Here is a 16,296-nt window from a genome sequence, read left to right on the forward strand (position 1 = left end):
TGCTAAGGGGCTGCCGACTGTGCTTCTTTCAGATCGAAGAGGAGCTGGCCGCCCTCCAGAAGGAACGCAGCGAGAGGATAAAGTTTCTGTTGGAAAGGCAGGAGCGAGAGAGTGAAACGTTTGACATGGAGAGCTTGCGAATGGGCTTTGGGAATTTGGTCACATTAGAATATCCCAAGGAGGACTATAGATGAGATTAAATTTCTTTGCCATTTAAAAACGAAAGACAAAAAGCAAACAAAATAATGATAAAACTTGCAAAACCAACATTCCCCATGTTGACGGGCGTGCTCTCTCTCTTTCTGTCTCTCTTACTGACATCGTGTCGGACTAGTGCCTGTATATTCTTACTCCATCAGGGGCCCCCTTTCCCCCTGTGTCAAGTCCCGGTGCAGGACAGCTCCTGGCGGTCTTTTCCATAGTATGTCACAGTATTGATGTCTCTGTGCAATGATTAAAAATGTTTCAGTGAAAACTTTGGAGACAATTTTAATGGAGAAAAAAAAAAAAAAAGTGGATGTATGTTGCTTTTGAGCAATCACTCATTTTACCACCAATCAATGAAAGTACAAGCAAAAAAAAAAAAACAAGTAGTAATCAAATGATATATACAAACCCAGGGGGAGAGAGACTAAATCCGCAGCCTTACCTTAACTAGCTGCTGCATAATTTTATTTTATTTTTATTTTTTTGGTATTTATTCATCAGGAATAATTAAATAATAAAAAATTTTATTAAAGATTGAAAAATTTGATACATTTTACAGGAAAAAAAAAAAACCTTAATCGTGATGTACATATCAGTGGTGACATATTATTACTTTTTTGGGGGTGGGGAGGGGCGGGGCGAAGATCTGGTGATTTTTAGAAGAACCATGCCAGGCGAGGCGGGGACGAGACCTCGGCCCTCGGCATATTCTTGATTGTATCATAATCATTTTCTGCTGTCGCAGAGAATGTGAATACACTTAAATGAGCCCACGGGATCCCAGTAGCACAAATTGGGCTTCGTCAAATCGTGTATTTTGTGTATAGAAGGAATTTAAGGAGAGCTTTTACTTATTTTCATATTGTATTTTAACTGTTTCTCTGATCAAAAATTTTTTTACTTCTTTCCCCCCTTCCCTCCTGCTCCCAGCCACCCCCCCACCCCCCCCTCCGGTTCAGTACTTGGAGTTCAACACTGTCTGTCAGATCATCCCCAGCCCTTTATTTCTAATTTCTTTCTTTTTTTTTTTTTTTTTCTTTTTTGTTTGTGTTCCTCCCCCAAGTCCACCCCCAACCCCATGATCTTGGTCATAAATATTGCATTATTCACACTTTCAAACTGTGTATTTTCTTACAATAAAAAGATAAAAAAAAAAGGCTTTACTTCTTTTGCATGCACTTTAAAAAAAAAAATACAAAAAACAAAAAAATTCCAACAAAACAACATTTTTCAGGTTCCAAGGAAGAGCATGAATAACTGTCAGAGCTTTTAATTATATTTGTAAATAAAAGTGTTCATCACAACGCCTCGCTGTCTCATTGTGGGAAGAGCGGCTCGTGGCCCGTCCCCGGCAACGCGCGAAGAGGGGCGAGCGAGCTCCAGCCCGGCGCCGCGCCCGCAGGGCCGGGCGAACCCCGGGGGCCTCGGTCCCAACCCCCTTTTCCCGGCAGCGGAGGTTTTTAGGCTAATGGGTTGTGCCTTATTTTTTTTATGTCCTGCTTTCAGGCAGAGAAGGCCCGAGGTGGCTCAGCCGTTGTTGCGCGTGGCGAAGCGCAGCTGGTCCTGCGTGTGTCCACCCGCCCGACACGCTCGGTCTTGTGGCTCTTGGTCCTGAGTAGTTGGGCATGTTTTCCTGAAAAACCATCGATCCTGTTTTAATATTTAAATGTTTCAATGGCTGGGTTGGATATCTGCTTTGGGGCAGAAACCAACCACCTTTCTTAGTTCCAGTCACTGATTTTTACAGGGCCTTGCTGCAGCGCGTTGAGGTTTTCGATACCTGTTCCGCAGACCTTTGAGAGAGGAAGTTCAAAAAAGGGAGGCGGCTTCTAGTTCTATGAAATTAATTGGCTTAATCTTTTTTAACCTCTTAAAAGAGGTCAGGCTGGACCAAAGGTTCATTTTCTGCTTTAAGCATGTAGAAGACACCCACAAGCCTCACTGCAAGCTGCTGGAGGATCAGGGAAACTGGGAGCCTGCAGCTTGGCTGCGAAGCGGCTTCAGGTCAGCAACGCTGGTAGCGCTTCTCACAGGAGCTGAAACCTGCAGTCAGGGCTCAGCTGTGGCGGGGCGGGCTCCTGCGGGGCGGGGTGGCGGGGTGGAGGCCTCCAGGGAGCACCAGATCCCCAAGGACAGGCAGGCGCTGGGCTCCCCCAGCTGCAGGGAGGCTGGCAGAGCAGGGGGAAGGGCTCCTTAACAGCTCCTCTGCTCCCCCACAGCTGGCCAAGGCACAGGACGTACCTGGGAGCTGCCTCAGTTGCAAGGAACGACAAGGTTGGTAACAGGCGATGGAAGGTTTTCAGGGGATGAATTACCCCAGATTGTGAGGGGTAGCCTGGGAAAAGAAGTGTCCTCTCTGCATTTCTAAAGCCAGCCTGCCAGCATTCCGTTTGCTGTGAGCCTTTCCTGCGCCACCAAGCTGCAGCTGGCGCGTACACCGCGATGCGTACCAGGTAGGCTGTTGGAGACAAGAGCTGCATTCCTCCAGTATCGGCACTTGTTTCAGGCAGCGCTGCCAGGAGGGCAGAGCTCCTGTCAGAGGCTCCAGCCTCTTTAATGTCAGGAGAAGGAAAGGAACCAGATGACACAAGGCTGCTCCTGTAAGCGCTCCCCTCGTCCCCCAAGAAGACAACCACACCATCCACACCTTGGTAAGTTTTTAATTGCACTGTGAGCAAACAGCACGTTGACATCAGGTCACAACAGAACATGAAAAAAATGAAGTGGTCTCTCAGCTTTGAGTGGCAACAGAGAACAGAAAGTCGTGCTATAATCCAGCTTCCCTGCCTCCTCCTACCAGCTATCCCTTCACTACTTTAGTGGTTCGCTTCAGTGAGGTGGAGGCACTGGCCAAATACTTGAGGGTAAAAATAAAAAAGAAAATGGGGAGTTTCCCTTTAACTGCCCTCTCCTCTCCTGGAAAGGGGGGACTACACAGCCAGCACCACCCCAGAAGTGGTTCTGTACCCACACCACTGCTGCACAACACCATTTCAGTACAGCAAAGACGCTCCGAAGTGACGCTCATTTGCAAAGGCTTTGGTTTCCCTTCAGCGGCTCAGCCGGGAAGGGGTGGCCCTTACAGGGACACCTTGTCAGAAGCTTGTCTAGCTAGTCATCGCCTGTACCCGCGGGAGTCAGCTTCAGCTACAGCACAGGTCTGGACCACCAACACCAAAGCACATTTGGGACAGGGACAGGGTTACAGTTCTGGCAGTCAGTGCGGGAGCGGTTGGGTTCAACTCACTAATCGAACAGAACTACAGCGACGTGCTCTGACCAGACTGGTCTCCAGGGGTGCAGGGGGTGCTGCACAGTGCTTTTTCAGCTCCCCTCACCCTACTTCCCCGACAGCTGCTCATAGAGCTTTGGCACATAGTCATCCCACTCTGCCTGGTAGCAAGTGCCAGCCACTGGCACCCCCAGCTCATACTTGCTGCGGAAAGAAGCCACCTTGAACTTCCCTCGTTTGTCACCGGAGCGGTTAGAGAGGACGGGCTCGTTGCAGGCCAGCTGCTTCGGCTGCTCGTACACCAGCCACACATAGCGGTGCAGCCCTGCGGGGAGGAGATGGTGTTACAAGTGCCAGTCACCTGCAGTTCCCAGGTTTAAGGTTCGCTCTCAGGTGACTCCAGGAGCGCAGGGAAACAGACGCTTGCGTTCTCTAGGAGCAGAGGGCCAAGTATGGCGGAGCTAAAGGAGCTTAGAGAAGATGCACTAGATGTGCCTGAATGGCTCATGCCCTGCCTAGGCGTGCGCTCCCCCCCACCAGGCAACACTGCCTACTAACTGCAGGCTGAACAGCACAGGCCTGTCACCAGACAGCACAAGGACAGCGGCAATGTGTGCCTGTGCTGGCCACAGCTCTGCACAGGTGTACAGGCACTCCTGCACAGCTGTTTTTGCAGCGCAGCACACAGTTTGCCCAGCCATGCAGCATCCTCCAAGCTGGCAGACAGCTTTCTACAGCCTCCCTGCCCAACCCTGCACGCTGCCTTTGATCCACACGCAGCTGCAGGCAGGTACTGACCTGTTCCTTTGGGAGGTCCTGAGCCAACATAATCTGACAGCACAGTCCCACTCCCCACATCGTTGCCTTTCATGTTGGTCACCAGGAAGTGGTGCCATTCCCTGAAAGGAAAAGGCAAAAACCAATCACCCTGCATCACAGCCCCAGCTAAGGCCCTGCGTTACTCCAAGCTGCTGCTTTGCCATAAGGCTGTCAGTGCAGGGTAACTGACTCTAACAGATGCTATGCCTGGTCTGCCAAATGCAAAGAGTGCCAGTCCTAGAGCAGGTAATGCTTCCTTCAGGATACAGGGCCTCTCAAACCCAGCTCCGTCATCCTGCCTTGCAGCTCCAGGAAACCCAGAGCCTGACCCCTAGGAGCGGGTACTCCACAATCTTCCAAGCCTGATCTGAGAAAGGCGAGCTGATCCCAGGTTTAAGACTCCACAGACAGACCTAATTCCAACTCACGCACATACCACATTACAGTGAGCAGCAGACGCTTTGCTTCTCCAAGCTACGACAGACCTCCAGCCAACCCTGGCAAAAGCAGCTGCTCCTCCCCGTGCTCTCCTTGTCTCAAGGAGAGATGCAAGGACACTGTTTCTACCCTAAGCCACAGCCTCCCTGCTGCACCTTAGGCAGAGCACGTTCCCAACCTCCTTCTAAGCCTCCGCTCAGAGCAAGAGGGATGCTCCATTTTCCCCAGGCAAGACAGGGAGTTGCCCAGCCCCGTTACCTGAACTTTGGGTCCTTCCTACTGGGAGCATCTGGGTCTGTGAGCACCAGGGTGTAGAGCTTCTGGGGATCACAGCCATCCCACTCGATGCTGGTGGGGCGATGCTGGACCTGGAGGAACGACAGCGTTAGCAGCCGGCCCTGCCGCCTGCACGGCGCGGCACTGCACATGGAGGCTACCTGCGACCAGCGGCAGCCGCGGAGTTCAAGGCCATTCGTGCCAGCTCCCACCCGGCCTGCAACAGCCCTGCGGCACGGAGCCAGGCCTGCCCGCGCCGTCCCCGTACGGGAGCCGACGGCAAGGCCAGGCACCCCCGTCCTCCCCCGCTCCCGGGGAGGCTCCGGCAGGGGCTGCCGCAGGGAAGGCGCAAGAGGCCCGGCCGCCGCCCGCCATTTTGCCGCGCCCCCGTGCGACACACCCCCGGGGCGCAGGGCCGGGCCCCGCTCACCTGAGTGGGCGTGAGCACCTTGCCCAGCTCGTCTATCTCCACGGAGCCATACTTGACCCGCAGCGGGTGCGCAGGCTTCTGCTCCACCTCGGTGAGGCTCAGCGGCCCGCTCCACAGCCCCAGGTCCACCGGCATGGCTGCTGCCGCTCCGCTCCGCTCGGCGCACTGCGGCCGCGCCGACCAATCACCGCCACGCTCGGCCCGCCCCCCGCTCCTATTGGTGGAGGCGCCGCGCCGCGCCGCTCCTATTGGCGGCGGCGCGCCCCTAGCCTTTCCCCCGATCCGGCTGTTAGAGCGCCCCCTGCCCGGGGAGGGGGGAGGGGGCGCGGTCCCCAGCGGCGTTAGCCCGCGCGAGTGCCCGGAGAGTGCCAGCAGCGGCACTGCTGCCTTTGCTTAACGGCCTTGGCGCTGCCATTAATTAGGTTATAATTTATGTGCCAGGGCCCAGTGGCGGCAGCCCCGTGGATCTCAGCACTCTGCTCCATGCACACCTTAGCCGGTGTTACGGCTGCTGGAGAGCTGGCCATGCTCATGCCTTCCCCAAGCAGTAAGGTGTGCTGGAGGGACCTGGGGACACCGACGTGCTTTACAGACCCTGTTGTGGTGTTACGCAGAGAAGTAATCTATGTATTACTACATGTAATGTAGTAATTTTCATCAAAATTCACAAGAGGAGATGGCCCCAAGCTGCATCAGGGGAGGTTTAGGTTGGATATTGGGAACAACGTCTTCACTGCAAGCGTGGTCAGGCCTCGGACCGGGCTGCCCAGAGAGGTGGGGGAGTCACCATCCCTGGGGGGGTTCAAACAACATGTAGACATGGCACCTGGGGATGTGATTTAGGAGGCCTGGGGGTGTTGGGTTGACGGTTGGACTTAATGATCTGAGAGGTCTTTTCCAACCTTAATGTTTCTATGATTCTATTCTATATAACAAACCTCCCTGGAAGTTTGCTGTCTGCAATGGTGGACAAGGCAGGCCCGTTGGGTCACTTGGCATCAGTCAGCAGAAAAACCTGTCATTGGGACAATTTCTTGTAATGCATCTGCCGCTGAAACCTAACAGCATGCTGGCTGTGCCTTGTTACACTCACCCTGGGGAATCCCAGGGACAGTTTTAAAGAAACTGAAAACGTTTGTACCTTTCCCTTTCCTTGTTGCTTGTTTCCTTGGGACACACACACCCCAAGCCCCCAAGCTGTGGAGAAACTCAGCCTTTACCCTTCCCACCTGCTGCCTCCTCCCATCTGTGCTCTGCTTTTTTCCTCTCCAGCTTTGGTTTAAGATGCTGCCTGTTGGCTTTTTTTTTTTTTTTTGCCCATACCCAAGAAGTTTGTGGCATGTTTGCAGTCTTTTAACATTCTTTTTCCCTCTCCCACTTCTTTTGGGGTGTCTCTAAGTGGCTGAATCATGGAAGAGCCTCTGGGCAGGCAGGGGTTTCACTACCTTCACTTAGTTTTGCCCTGAGGAAACACCATCCTTCTTGCATTAAACATTCCCGACACTAGGACTGCGCCCAAGCTCAGTGCCTGGGCAGGGACACCGGCTGAGGGGGCTGCCCAAGATGGCGGGGGGGCGCCCCCCCCAAGATGGCGGGCAGGGCCGGGCAGGGCCGGGCCGGGCAGGGCCGGGCCGGGGGGGCGCCCAATGTGGCAGGCAGGGAAGACGGCGGGTCTGAGTGGCGGGGACTGATGCACGACCCCTGCACGGGCCCCGCCGAGCGGGCAGGGAGGGCGGGCGGATCGGGACGGGCCCGCCCGCCGTCCCTACCCGCTCGCCGGGGCGGAGGCCAGGCAGCACCGCCTCCCCGAGGCGGGAGGCTCTGGCGGTGGCGCACGGCGATGCGGTTCCCCGGTGGGACGCCGCCAGCCCGGTTCTTCCTCGCCCTTTGCGTCTGGAGGCTGGTGCCGCGCCGGGAGGCCGCAGGTAGCGGGGGCCGAGGGGAGGGGAGCAGCGAACGCTGGTGGGTGTCCATTAGAGCCCTCCCAGCGTTACCTCAGCCCGCTGCGCCCCAGAGGGCAGCTCCCCAGCACTGATTTCTTTTAAAAAAAAAAACAACACATAATTTTTTTGTGCTGAAAGTAACAAGATTCCCCTTTGAAAGCAAGCAGGGCAGATGCTGAGGGGGCTGGTGGAAGGGGGGACTTCTGCAGACCCTCGAGTTGGCTGTAGGGTCCAGGTGCCATTTAGCAGGGAAAGGAGACAGTGGGAAAGGCGAACGGGGGATATCAACAGCTGTGTCATCTTCCTCGATGGCCACCAACATTGGGGTGGTTTTCGTCTCCTTTTTCCATACCGTGCACTGCCCTGGGCGGTGCAGGGGTGAGGCTACTGGCACGGGCGGTCCAGCAGAACGTTGGCTGAGCGTGGACAGTGCTGTGGCCCAGCGTTGCGAGTGCTCTAACGCCACTCTTTGGCTTCTTCAGGTCGTTTGTTTGTTGCCCTCCTCTCTTGGGCAAAAACAGCTTGTCCTTGCTTTCCTCTTGAGCCTTTTAAGCTGTGTCCCTCTTCCGGATTGTGTGACTGCACTAAACATTGTTAGCTGCCAAATGCAACTTGGAGGTCCTTTGTCAAGAGCCCCCCTAACAAGCACCCCAGAGGGTTGATGTATATCAGATGTCCAGCTCTTTGCTGACGGAAGGGGGCTTTGCCGGTTCCCTAGGTCCCTAACACTGTCCCTTCTGTTTTGCAGGAACAGAGGAGGTGGTCTTTGGGAAGGTTGGGGGAAGCATCCTCCTTTTATGCCGAAATGTCTCCAAAGAAGCGACCGAGGTGGTCTGGTTTCAAGGGGATCCACACTCTTTCCCCCCACTCTTCTCCTCGAGGGTCACCTTGCCCCCAGACGTCCGTTTCTCCCTGGTTGACAACAGCTCCCTGCGCATCACAGAGCTGCGCCTGCAGGACGAAGGCAACTACACCTGCAAGGAAGTGCTGAACAAGACGGACCATGAGCACAGGGTCCAGCTCCTGGTAGCCAGTAAGTCCGTCCCGTGCCTGTGAATTTCCTCCCGAGTCTCACAGGTCCCCAGGTTCATCTGGCACCGGTGGAAAAATGACATAAAATAGGGCAAGGTGGCCTTATTGTGCAAAATCTGTGAGCAGGCTGGTGCTACTTAATTACACATTGGCTCCCAAGCAGAGCGATCTGTGTCCAAACGGTCTGGGAAGGATCAGTTTTGTGCGATGCAGAGGATGGGATGCCAGCGGTTAAGTCCTCACTGCATCACTTCTCTCTTCATTGGTGATGATAAACTAGTTTTTGAACAGGTCTTTCATATCCTGCAGCTGTTCCACATTGGCCCTTTGCCTCGGCATCTGGCTGACTTGTGCCTTCGTAAGTCTTAGGGTGTGGGCTGCTGCTCACTGTCTTTTTTCCCTTGATGGAAATACATGTTTGAAATAGGTGTGCTGTGCCGTTCCTTGTTGCCATCCTTTTGGTGTGAGGACGGAAGGTGCCCAGCTGACAAGTTGTCTGTAAGTCTTAGGCTGACAAGTCTAAGAGAGTGCAGCTTTCTGATTTTGAGGGAAACACCACGTCCCTCAAATTTACTGCTGGGAGCAGTGTCCTGGGAAGGTGCCTCTTGTTATCAGCACAGGCCGTTCCTTCAGCTTTTTTTTCCTGCTGTGTCTTTTGGTGCTTACTCCTATTTCCATCCCTATTTTATTCATTCTCTTAGAAATCTTCACAGCACAGGTGGAAGATGAGGCTGGAGAGCATTCAAGTCGATGACTTTGCATACTGCTGGTGCAGGTTCTTCTGCTTCTGCCAGGGAATCATTATCTCGCCCAGATGTCCCGTCTCTTCTGTGGGAAGAGCCCCCTCCAGGTTAGCAGGGAGCGCAGGTACTGTGGCTGGTACCGCTCTTGGCCCCTTCACCAAGTCTAATCAGATGTGATGTAGGCCCTGGCCCTTCAGACCTGGGCAGCGACCTGCTGTCCTTTATGCTGGCCAAGCCCATATTACAGGGTTGAGAAGAAGGAAAGACTGCTGCCACTTTGGCTTTTTCGGTGACACTGTGTGCGCTATTGGTCCTTTCCTTTCTTTCCGTCATCACCTGCCATGCGTGAGGCCTGTTTTCTGTTTGCATTCAGGGTGTTCCTTCCTTCTCGGTGCTTGGTGGAGGGTGTGTGTTGTAAAAGCTGTACCTGTTTTGTACAGATTAAATCTCTGGAAGTTCACACAAAGAAAAATTCCCTTCTTGGGGCAAGGAACCTGTAGACGGGGTTTGGAGGGTCAGAGAGGGCTGCAGTGAAGGAATTTAATTGAACCCTAGGCTGCTTCAGAGAATATATATATATATGTAAGCGTGGCACTTAGGAGGGGGGAACCCTGAATCTGGAGCACTGGTGCAAAACACTCACGAGCAAAAAATATCTATGGCATGCCAAGTGCTAGTACTGCACCCTGAACTTCATTTATTAGCATGGAATTAATGTGTTGATTAATTTCCAAAGGTTACAAAGGTGATATGGGACAGTGGTGTGCCCTGAAGTAGGTGAGAGAGGTATTTCTGATGGAGCAGAAGCAGCATCAGCAAAGGCTAGAAGCTGAAGCTCTTCAACCTCACACTAGAAGCACGGGCCCTCATTTTTCACAGTCGCTCCAACTGGGCTGGAGTGAACCTCTCAGACACAGACTTGGCACCGCTGTAAAAGAGCCACCCAGGCTCTGTAGGCTTCACGTGGGACTTACCAGCTGACAATCTTCAACCCATCCCACGGGTTGTACCAGAAAGTTCTCTTTCTGCTTAGAACTGCATTAAAAACACCCACAAGCAGTAGAAGAAACATTTTAGCAACAGGACACAGGTGCAGCCCTGCCTTGAGCTGCTCTTCTGTGTTTGGTTTATATAGGAAGCACATGGCGTGAAGGAAAAGTGCAATTGCACACCTACAAGGAATTCCTTGGTATGTTTGCATGCCGTTTGATAGAAGCCGCTGTTGGCCCTCCTGTGGACATGGGGTCCTTGTTGCTGAGGTTTTTTTGGTTGCAGGGGGTGGGAGGTTTTTGGGTTTTGGAGTTTTTAACATTTTGGGAATAGATCTGCAATTAGCATTTAGGCAGAAGAGCAGAGTTGTATGGGGAGAGCCTGGGAGTTCAAGATGTAAAGCTGATGGCTTCAGGAGCAGGTTCCTGGAAGCAGCACAAAAGGGGCAGCTGTCTGGCTAGACGTCTGGAAAGGCTGTGTCCGCCTCTCGACGCGGGGTAGTTCCTGGTGATTCAGGCTGACAGGTTGCTCTTATTAACCACAGCCAGGATTTGGGATCAGTTATGGGATCTCCCCAGAGCTGGGACAGAGGAAGTGTTGTAGAGAACTTTCTTGCCCTGACACCTCTTGTGTGGGGCTTGCATTGGCAGCGTCTGATCCCTGGTGGGGTCTTGTTCAGTGCTGGATTAGGCAAGTCAGCCACAGAGGCAGTGTGCTAATTCTGCCTGGATCAGAGTCCAGAATCCCTATGGCTGTTAAATGAACACGCGTGTGTATCTGTGCACGGGAGGGTGTGTCTGAAACCAGCTGATGGGGTAGAGTCAGGAACTCATACTGCATGAAATGTGAGCCCTGCTCTGCCCAAACAGATTGCTCTTGGGATTCTATTGGCTTCTGACCTGCTCCTGCCATCATGTAGTTGTTTCTGTATTTAAATAACAAACATAGCTGTGGTGGTTACCAAGCGGCCCTGGCATGAGGCCAGCAGTGACTTACCCTACCTATGTTCTTTGCTGGAGTTTGTCCCCACTGCTGCAGTGCGGTGTGGATACAGAGCATGGCGTGTGGCTGAGTAATACCGTCTGGCCCCACATGGCAGTGACAGTGGTGCTGGCACGGAGTGGGGCACGCCTGGTCTGGCTTCAGTGGCACACGTCCATGGCCCTGACCCTGAGAGCTGAAGTCACCAGGCCAGAGCGTCTTGTACGCAAGGAACAGCCTCCTCCTTCAACAATGTGCTGGGCTTGCTGCGGAAGCGCCCTGGCTTCGAGCTGGTGGCTCTCAGAAGCTGGTTACTTGTCCGTGGACAAGAGCCCTGATGCTTTCCATGTTCCCTTGGGAAGTCCGAGTGCTTGTACCAGCAACAGGGAGAGGCAGAGGCTTGTTCTCAAGTAGCATGAATCAGTGTCACCCCCTTGTAGCTGTGGCATGAGGACCAAGGGCAGTGTGGAGATTTTGTTCTCCCCCTGTGTTTTCAGATGCTTATCTCATCTCCACTGGATCAAGCCATGACAATAATTTGTTTCCTCCCTGTGCATTAGTCCCACAGGGCTTGGCTGCGGTTGCTGGGATGGCTTCTGCAGGACAGCCTCCTGCTTGGTCCCTCTTGGCTGTCATTCAGAGCTGTACTCCCCTGGGGCTGTGGGACGCAGGTGAGGGAGCAGGGTAGGCAGGGAAGCCAGGAAAACTTTCAAGGGGATTGATGCCCAGCAGAAGCACTTGCAGGGGTTCCAGCCCTGAGATGCTGAGAGCTGTGACTTGGAAACATTTCTAACCATGTGCTGTTCTTGCTGATAGATCCACCGCACTCAACCCCAAAGTGCTGGGCTGAGACTTCCTTGCCAGGGCTGATGCTGCAGCTGTTTTGCAGCTGGCCTGGGGGGTACCCCCACCCCACCCTGCACTGGAGAGAAGAGGGGCACGACCTGGAGAACTCAAGCTGGATCATCAGCTCCACAAGCTCCTCGGACACCCACGTGGAAACACTGAACAGCTCCCACCTCTCCCACCGCAAAGTGTTCAAGTGTGTCGGGAGCCATGTTGTCAAGCAGGAGGAGCCTGCATGCACTGTGGAGATAAGTGAGTTGACTTGCTTCATTATTAACTATTAATGAGCCTGCCAACGGTGGGGCAGACAGGTACCCTGGTCATTCTCTGTCCTTTGGAGCAGTGGTCGGGCAAGCCAGGCTTGCAGGCGTTTGCTGCAGGAGGAGATGGTAACGAGGCAGCATGGCAGGGCTTGCCTTGTGCACAGGTGACTGTGCAAGGCACAGAAGTCCTGCAGCTGAGGTCCATCACAGCATAGTTGCAGGTGAGTTGGTTTTGGGTACATCTTCAGGGGCCAATAAATCTCCTTGTGCCAAGCTTTTCACCTGTGCAAGCACTCTGGTCCTCTGTGAGAGTAAGAGGTGGTTTTAGTGCCTTGCTCGTCTTGAGATGAAGTTTGGCAGGTCTGGGTCTATAGCAGAAGGATCGTGCATGTCCCCAGGCACCCTTCAAGCATCTAAGGGGACTAACTAAAGTGGCTTTTGAAAACCTGAGCTGTATTTATCCTCCAAGGGTTGTCAGGGTTACAAAAGAGCTCTGCTGATCCCAAGGAAAATTCCTGGGCTGCCTCTCCTCTCTTCCATCTTCGTACTGGCCGCCCTCCGGCCATTTTTCCCTGGGGGTATAAAGGCAGCTGTCAAAAAAAGGTCTGAGCAATGTGAAAGTTGCTCATATCGCTCCTTGGAAGGCTGCTGAAGCCTCGTGAGCGAGCTGAATGTCAAACACAGAACTCAAGTCCCGGACTCCTGTCTGACTTCCTTCTGTTAATGATTATTAATCAGTCAGATGGCTGATTGCTTGTTATGTTGAACTCCTCCATTTCTTCCTTGACTCGTTTTCTGTTGTTTTTTTTTCCCCTTGGGCCATTCAGAAATCCCTTCACTGGAATCAGAGCCCCCAAAAACCTGCTTTGTGGGTGACAATGTGACCCTGACATGCCGTGTGACTGAGAGCACCCCGGCAGCGAGGCTCACCTGGCTGAGGAGCATCACCCAGCCAGAGGTGGAGATCCAGCCCGGAGGGAGGTACCTCATCGCCCAGGAGGGCAACGTGTCCCGGCTTACCATCCAGAACTGCTCCCAGGGCACCGACGGGGGCTGTTACGTCTGCAAGGCGCAGAACCCCGTGGGGCTGAGGGAGTTGTTCGTCTGCCTGACGGTGAAGCGTGAGTGGGGCTGCCTGGGCTTGCTGCGGCAGGGAGCGAGGAGGGGCCAGGGACCCAGTTCATGAGGGCCATTGGCAAGCCCCCAAAGGGCTCCGTTTGTCACTAAGAGCCCTCTTTGCCTGTTGACACTTGACTTGAAGCAAGTGTAGATGCAGGACTGGCTCCGTTCATCCCAGGGTGAAAAGGCCTGATTCCCCTCACCTTGGCATAATGGGCCTGAGAGAGGAGATCCTTAGTCCCTCCTGTAGGTTTTGGGCACAGAGGATCACCTCCAAGGCTCAAGCTGTTCAAGGTGCAACGGGCAGGGGTTGATTTGCTCTCACTAAATGTACATGGACATAAAAATAGGGGTCTCCCTGTTGCGTTTTCTATATCAATGAATTATGAGTCCCTGAAACTCTCACCCCCTGTGCTGGTGGGACTGTTGCAATAATGGGAACTGGGAGCTGAGACAGTACCGGGACCTGCTCTATTGCTTGCATTGAGATTTCCTCATCCATCCACGTCCCGGTGACAAGCTGGCCTCCCGTGTCTCCTCTCTGCAGAGCCGGTGAACATTGTTGGGGTCGTGGGTGCAGTGGTGGTCCTGTCCCTGCTGGCTATTCTCACCGTCACCGGGGTCGTCTTGTACTACAATCCTCTCCTGTGCCTGAGAGGTAGGAGCTCCGCTCTGCACAAGCCAGGGAGGGGGTTACTCCTTCCTGGGGTGGCCTGGTTTTATCCCTAACCTGGTTGTCCCTTCTGGTGTGCTGGAGTCAGCCACTGATGATCACCCTTGGGTGATCAGTCCTTGGCTTCAGGCCAAGCCCAAAAGCCCGTGGGCCTCGTCCTGCTCCTCGCCAAAACCCTGTCAGCCCTGGAGGCAGATGGGTTGGAAACACAAGGCCCTTCCCCAGCTGAGTGCTTCAGGCACCTTCCCCTTCCCTTCTCCAGGGAGCTGTACTGTGGCGGGCCTTCTCCCCTTCCCTTGTGATCTCTGATGCTCTCGTTGCCTTCATGGGCAGGTCACCTTCACACCCATGCCCCCACATGTGGCTGCCGGTGACCATCCTACTGCAGGCAGCATTGGCAGGGGTTGCACAGTAAAACCAGCAGCGCGCTGCCCGGGGGGCTGCCCTGGGGCCAGTTTCTAACGCTGTTTTTCCCTTTCCTTCTCTCCCGTTCAGGTGCTGCATTCAGGTTAGTGTGGATTTTGCCCAGCCCAGTCCGCGTGGCCTCGCTAGTCCACCTCCCGGCAGTGGTGATCTCCCTGTGGGGTGGGGAATCCACCTCAGCGGCAGGAGCAAAGCTGTTCGTATGTGGGAGCTGTGCCTCCCACAGTGGCGGGCATGACTGAGACTTGGTGAGGGTGTGGGAGCAGGAGGATGAAGGGAGAGGAAAGCATCATCAGGAGTGGCATCACTTTGGGATGCGCAGGGATGGTGCTGGAAACATTAGTGTGGAGGGGGCTGTGCGGGAGAGCTGTTCCTTGGCACAGGTGAGCCCAAAACTTGGAGAGTAAATAGAAATGGCCATCTCTGCCGCTCTGTGTGGGTGTTTGCCCGTGTCCTTCCCCTCTCAGGAGGGATGTCTGACAGCTGCATGTGAACAAGTGCCTTCCTGGGGTTCAGGTGCACCAACTTCTTCTCTGCTTGCTGCTCGCACCCCTCCTGGCCCCTCTCCCTTCCGTTGGTCCTGTTCCTACAGCTGTGGTGCTGCGGCATGGGAAGACTCTTTTCTGAGTGCCTTTGTTTCCCCATCTTTGTTTCCCCCATGGGAGGGGAGAATAACTCCACTCGGGAGGGGCTCATGCAGTTTAGTGCAGGAATATTCGTTAAGTGGTCGGAGGACTTTGGAGGACGCGTGGGAAGCAACGCGGAATGCCATTGGTGGTGTGGCTGCTGGCAGGGTCCGAAACCAGCTGTTCTTTGAACACGGTTAGTGCAGGGTTGGAAGAGTCCATCAAAAGCGGTTGTTTCGGTGTAGAGTGTTGTCAAAGCCTGAGGAGGCACAGGCTGGAGAGAGGGGTCAGGACGGGCTGTCCTCAGCCTTTCAGCCCACCTCCGCTTGCTCTGCTGTTCACAGGAATCAAGACTCAGGTGATGTCTTAGTGCTGGTGGACTCAGAAGACGAGGATGAGGGGAAGGGGGAAGAGGAGACGGTGAGCAGCTCCACCAAGCACGAGGCGATGGTGCTGGTCGATGGGAACAGCATCCAGGCTGCTCACCTCAACTGCCTTACGGAAGGTGAGCCCCGGTGCCTGCCTGCTGGCCGAGTTCTGGAGCAGGAGCCACCTGCTCTCCTGCTAAGCTGGGGGTCTTCCAGGAGCAGCTGCCGGGGAGGGAGGCATTCCTGTTTGGCTCGTTGGCTCTTGCTGAGATGCTGCTGCTCTGTGCCCTGCGTAGGTGACGATGGCGAGCAGCGCAGTGAGGTCTCCCTGCAGGAAACGAGAGAAGAGGCACAAGGCACATAGTTTCCACCCCTTCTTGCAGAAGGACGCAGAGCCCCAGCTGGACGCCCAGCATCAAGCACGTCCTCATTGCCGTGCGGCTGAGCGTGGGCCGCTGGCGTCCTGCGGCGGGCTGGCTTGGGCAGAGCATCCCGCTTCTTCCTCCGCTCGCCGCTCCCCCAGCTTTCACTCCGTCCTTCCCCAGCCATGTTCCTCCATTTCTTCTCTCCTCTTTTCATGTTCCTCTTTGTCTCAGGTGTCCTTTTTAACAAGCTGGCACCCAGCACAGGCAGAGCTTGGGAAGTGGGTGCCAGTAGCCCACTCATCTTGATGCCTGAGACAGAGTCGAATACCAGTATGGGATTCTGGCCCAGTCGCCACGAGCAGTACTGGGGTTACGAGGAGCATGACGGGGAAAGTCGCCGCGGGGCCTTTCCCCGGATAACGGGTAGCTGGTGCACGGGCAGGGCACGAGCGATGCCGAGTCTAGGGAGGCTTAATTGGGTTTTTATTATAAATATTTTTCCCCAAGTCCGTCTGAAATGTT

The 16,296-nt window shown here is 54.4% G+C and overlaps 3 protein-coding genes across 9 annotated transcripts in view; 2 read left to right on the plus strand and 1 right to left on the minus strand.

Annotated features, from left to right (window-relative positions):
* TAOK3 (TAO kinase 3) overlaps positions 1 to 1,365 on the plus strand; it is a 95,319-nt gene extending 93,954 nt beyond the window's left edge. For all 6 annotated transcript variants that reach the window (XM_064466691.1, XM_064466697.1, XM_064466692.1 and 3 more), the window contains one exon: positions 33 to 1,365. In XM_064466691.1, coding sequence (XP_064322761.1) covers positions 33 to 194 — 162 coding nt within the window. In that variant the 3' untranslated portion in view covers positions 195 to 1,365. The remainder of the gene's footprint in view (positions 1 to 32) is intronic.
* Positions 1,366 to 2,849: 1,484 nt separating this feature from the next.
* Positions 2,850 to 5,581, minus strand: PEBP1 (phosphatidylethanolamine binding protein 1). Its single transcript, XM_064466698.1, has 4 exons — positions 5,403 to 5,581; positions 4,955 to 5,064; positions 4,238 to 4,338; positions 2,850 to 3,764 (listed from the first exon to the last, which is right to left on the minus strand). The coding sequence occupies exons 1-4, from the start codon at positions 5,535 to 5,537 to the stop codon at positions 3,547 to 3,549; spliced, it is 564 nt and encodes a 187-aa protein (XP_064322768.1). The 5' UTR covers positions 5,538 to 5,581; the 3' UTR covers positions 2,850 to 3,546.
* A 1,492-nt stretch (positions 5,582 to 7,073) lies between these two features.
* VSIG10 (V-set and immunoglobulin domain containing 10) lies at positions 7,074 to 16,280 on the plus strand. 2 transcript variants are annotated; one of them, XM_064466155.1, is made up of 8 exons: positions 7,140 to 7,327; positions 8,094 to 8,378; positions 11,908 to 12,189; positions 13,028 to 13,321; positions 13,867 to 13,977; positions 14,488 to 14,500; positions 15,386 to 15,546; positions 15,706 to 16,280. In XM_064466155.1, exons 1-8 carry the CDS (start codon positions 7,243 to 7,245, stop codon positions 15,771 to 15,773), a joined length of 1,299 nt encoding a protein of 432 aa, XP_064322225.1. In that variant the 5' UTR covers positions 7,140 to 7,242; the 3' UTR covers positions 15,774 to 16,280. The 2 variants fall into 2 exon arrangements, with proteins under 2 accessions (XP_064322226.1, XP_064322225.1); XM_064466156.1 differs by lacking the exon at positions 15,706 to 16,280 and having other exon boundaries at positions 7,074 to 7,327; positions 14,488 to 15,512.
* The last annotated feature ends 16 nt before the right edge of the window (positions 16,281 to 16,296 follow it).

This window comes from Phalacrocorax carbo, chromosome 15 (genome assembly GCF_963921805.1).
Source record: "Phalacrocorax carbo chromosome 15, bPhaCar2.1, whole genome shotgun sequence".
Classification (NCBI taxonomy): Eukaryota; Metazoa; Chordata; class Aves; order Suliformes; family Phalacrocoracidae; genus Phalacrocorax; species Phalacrocorax carbo.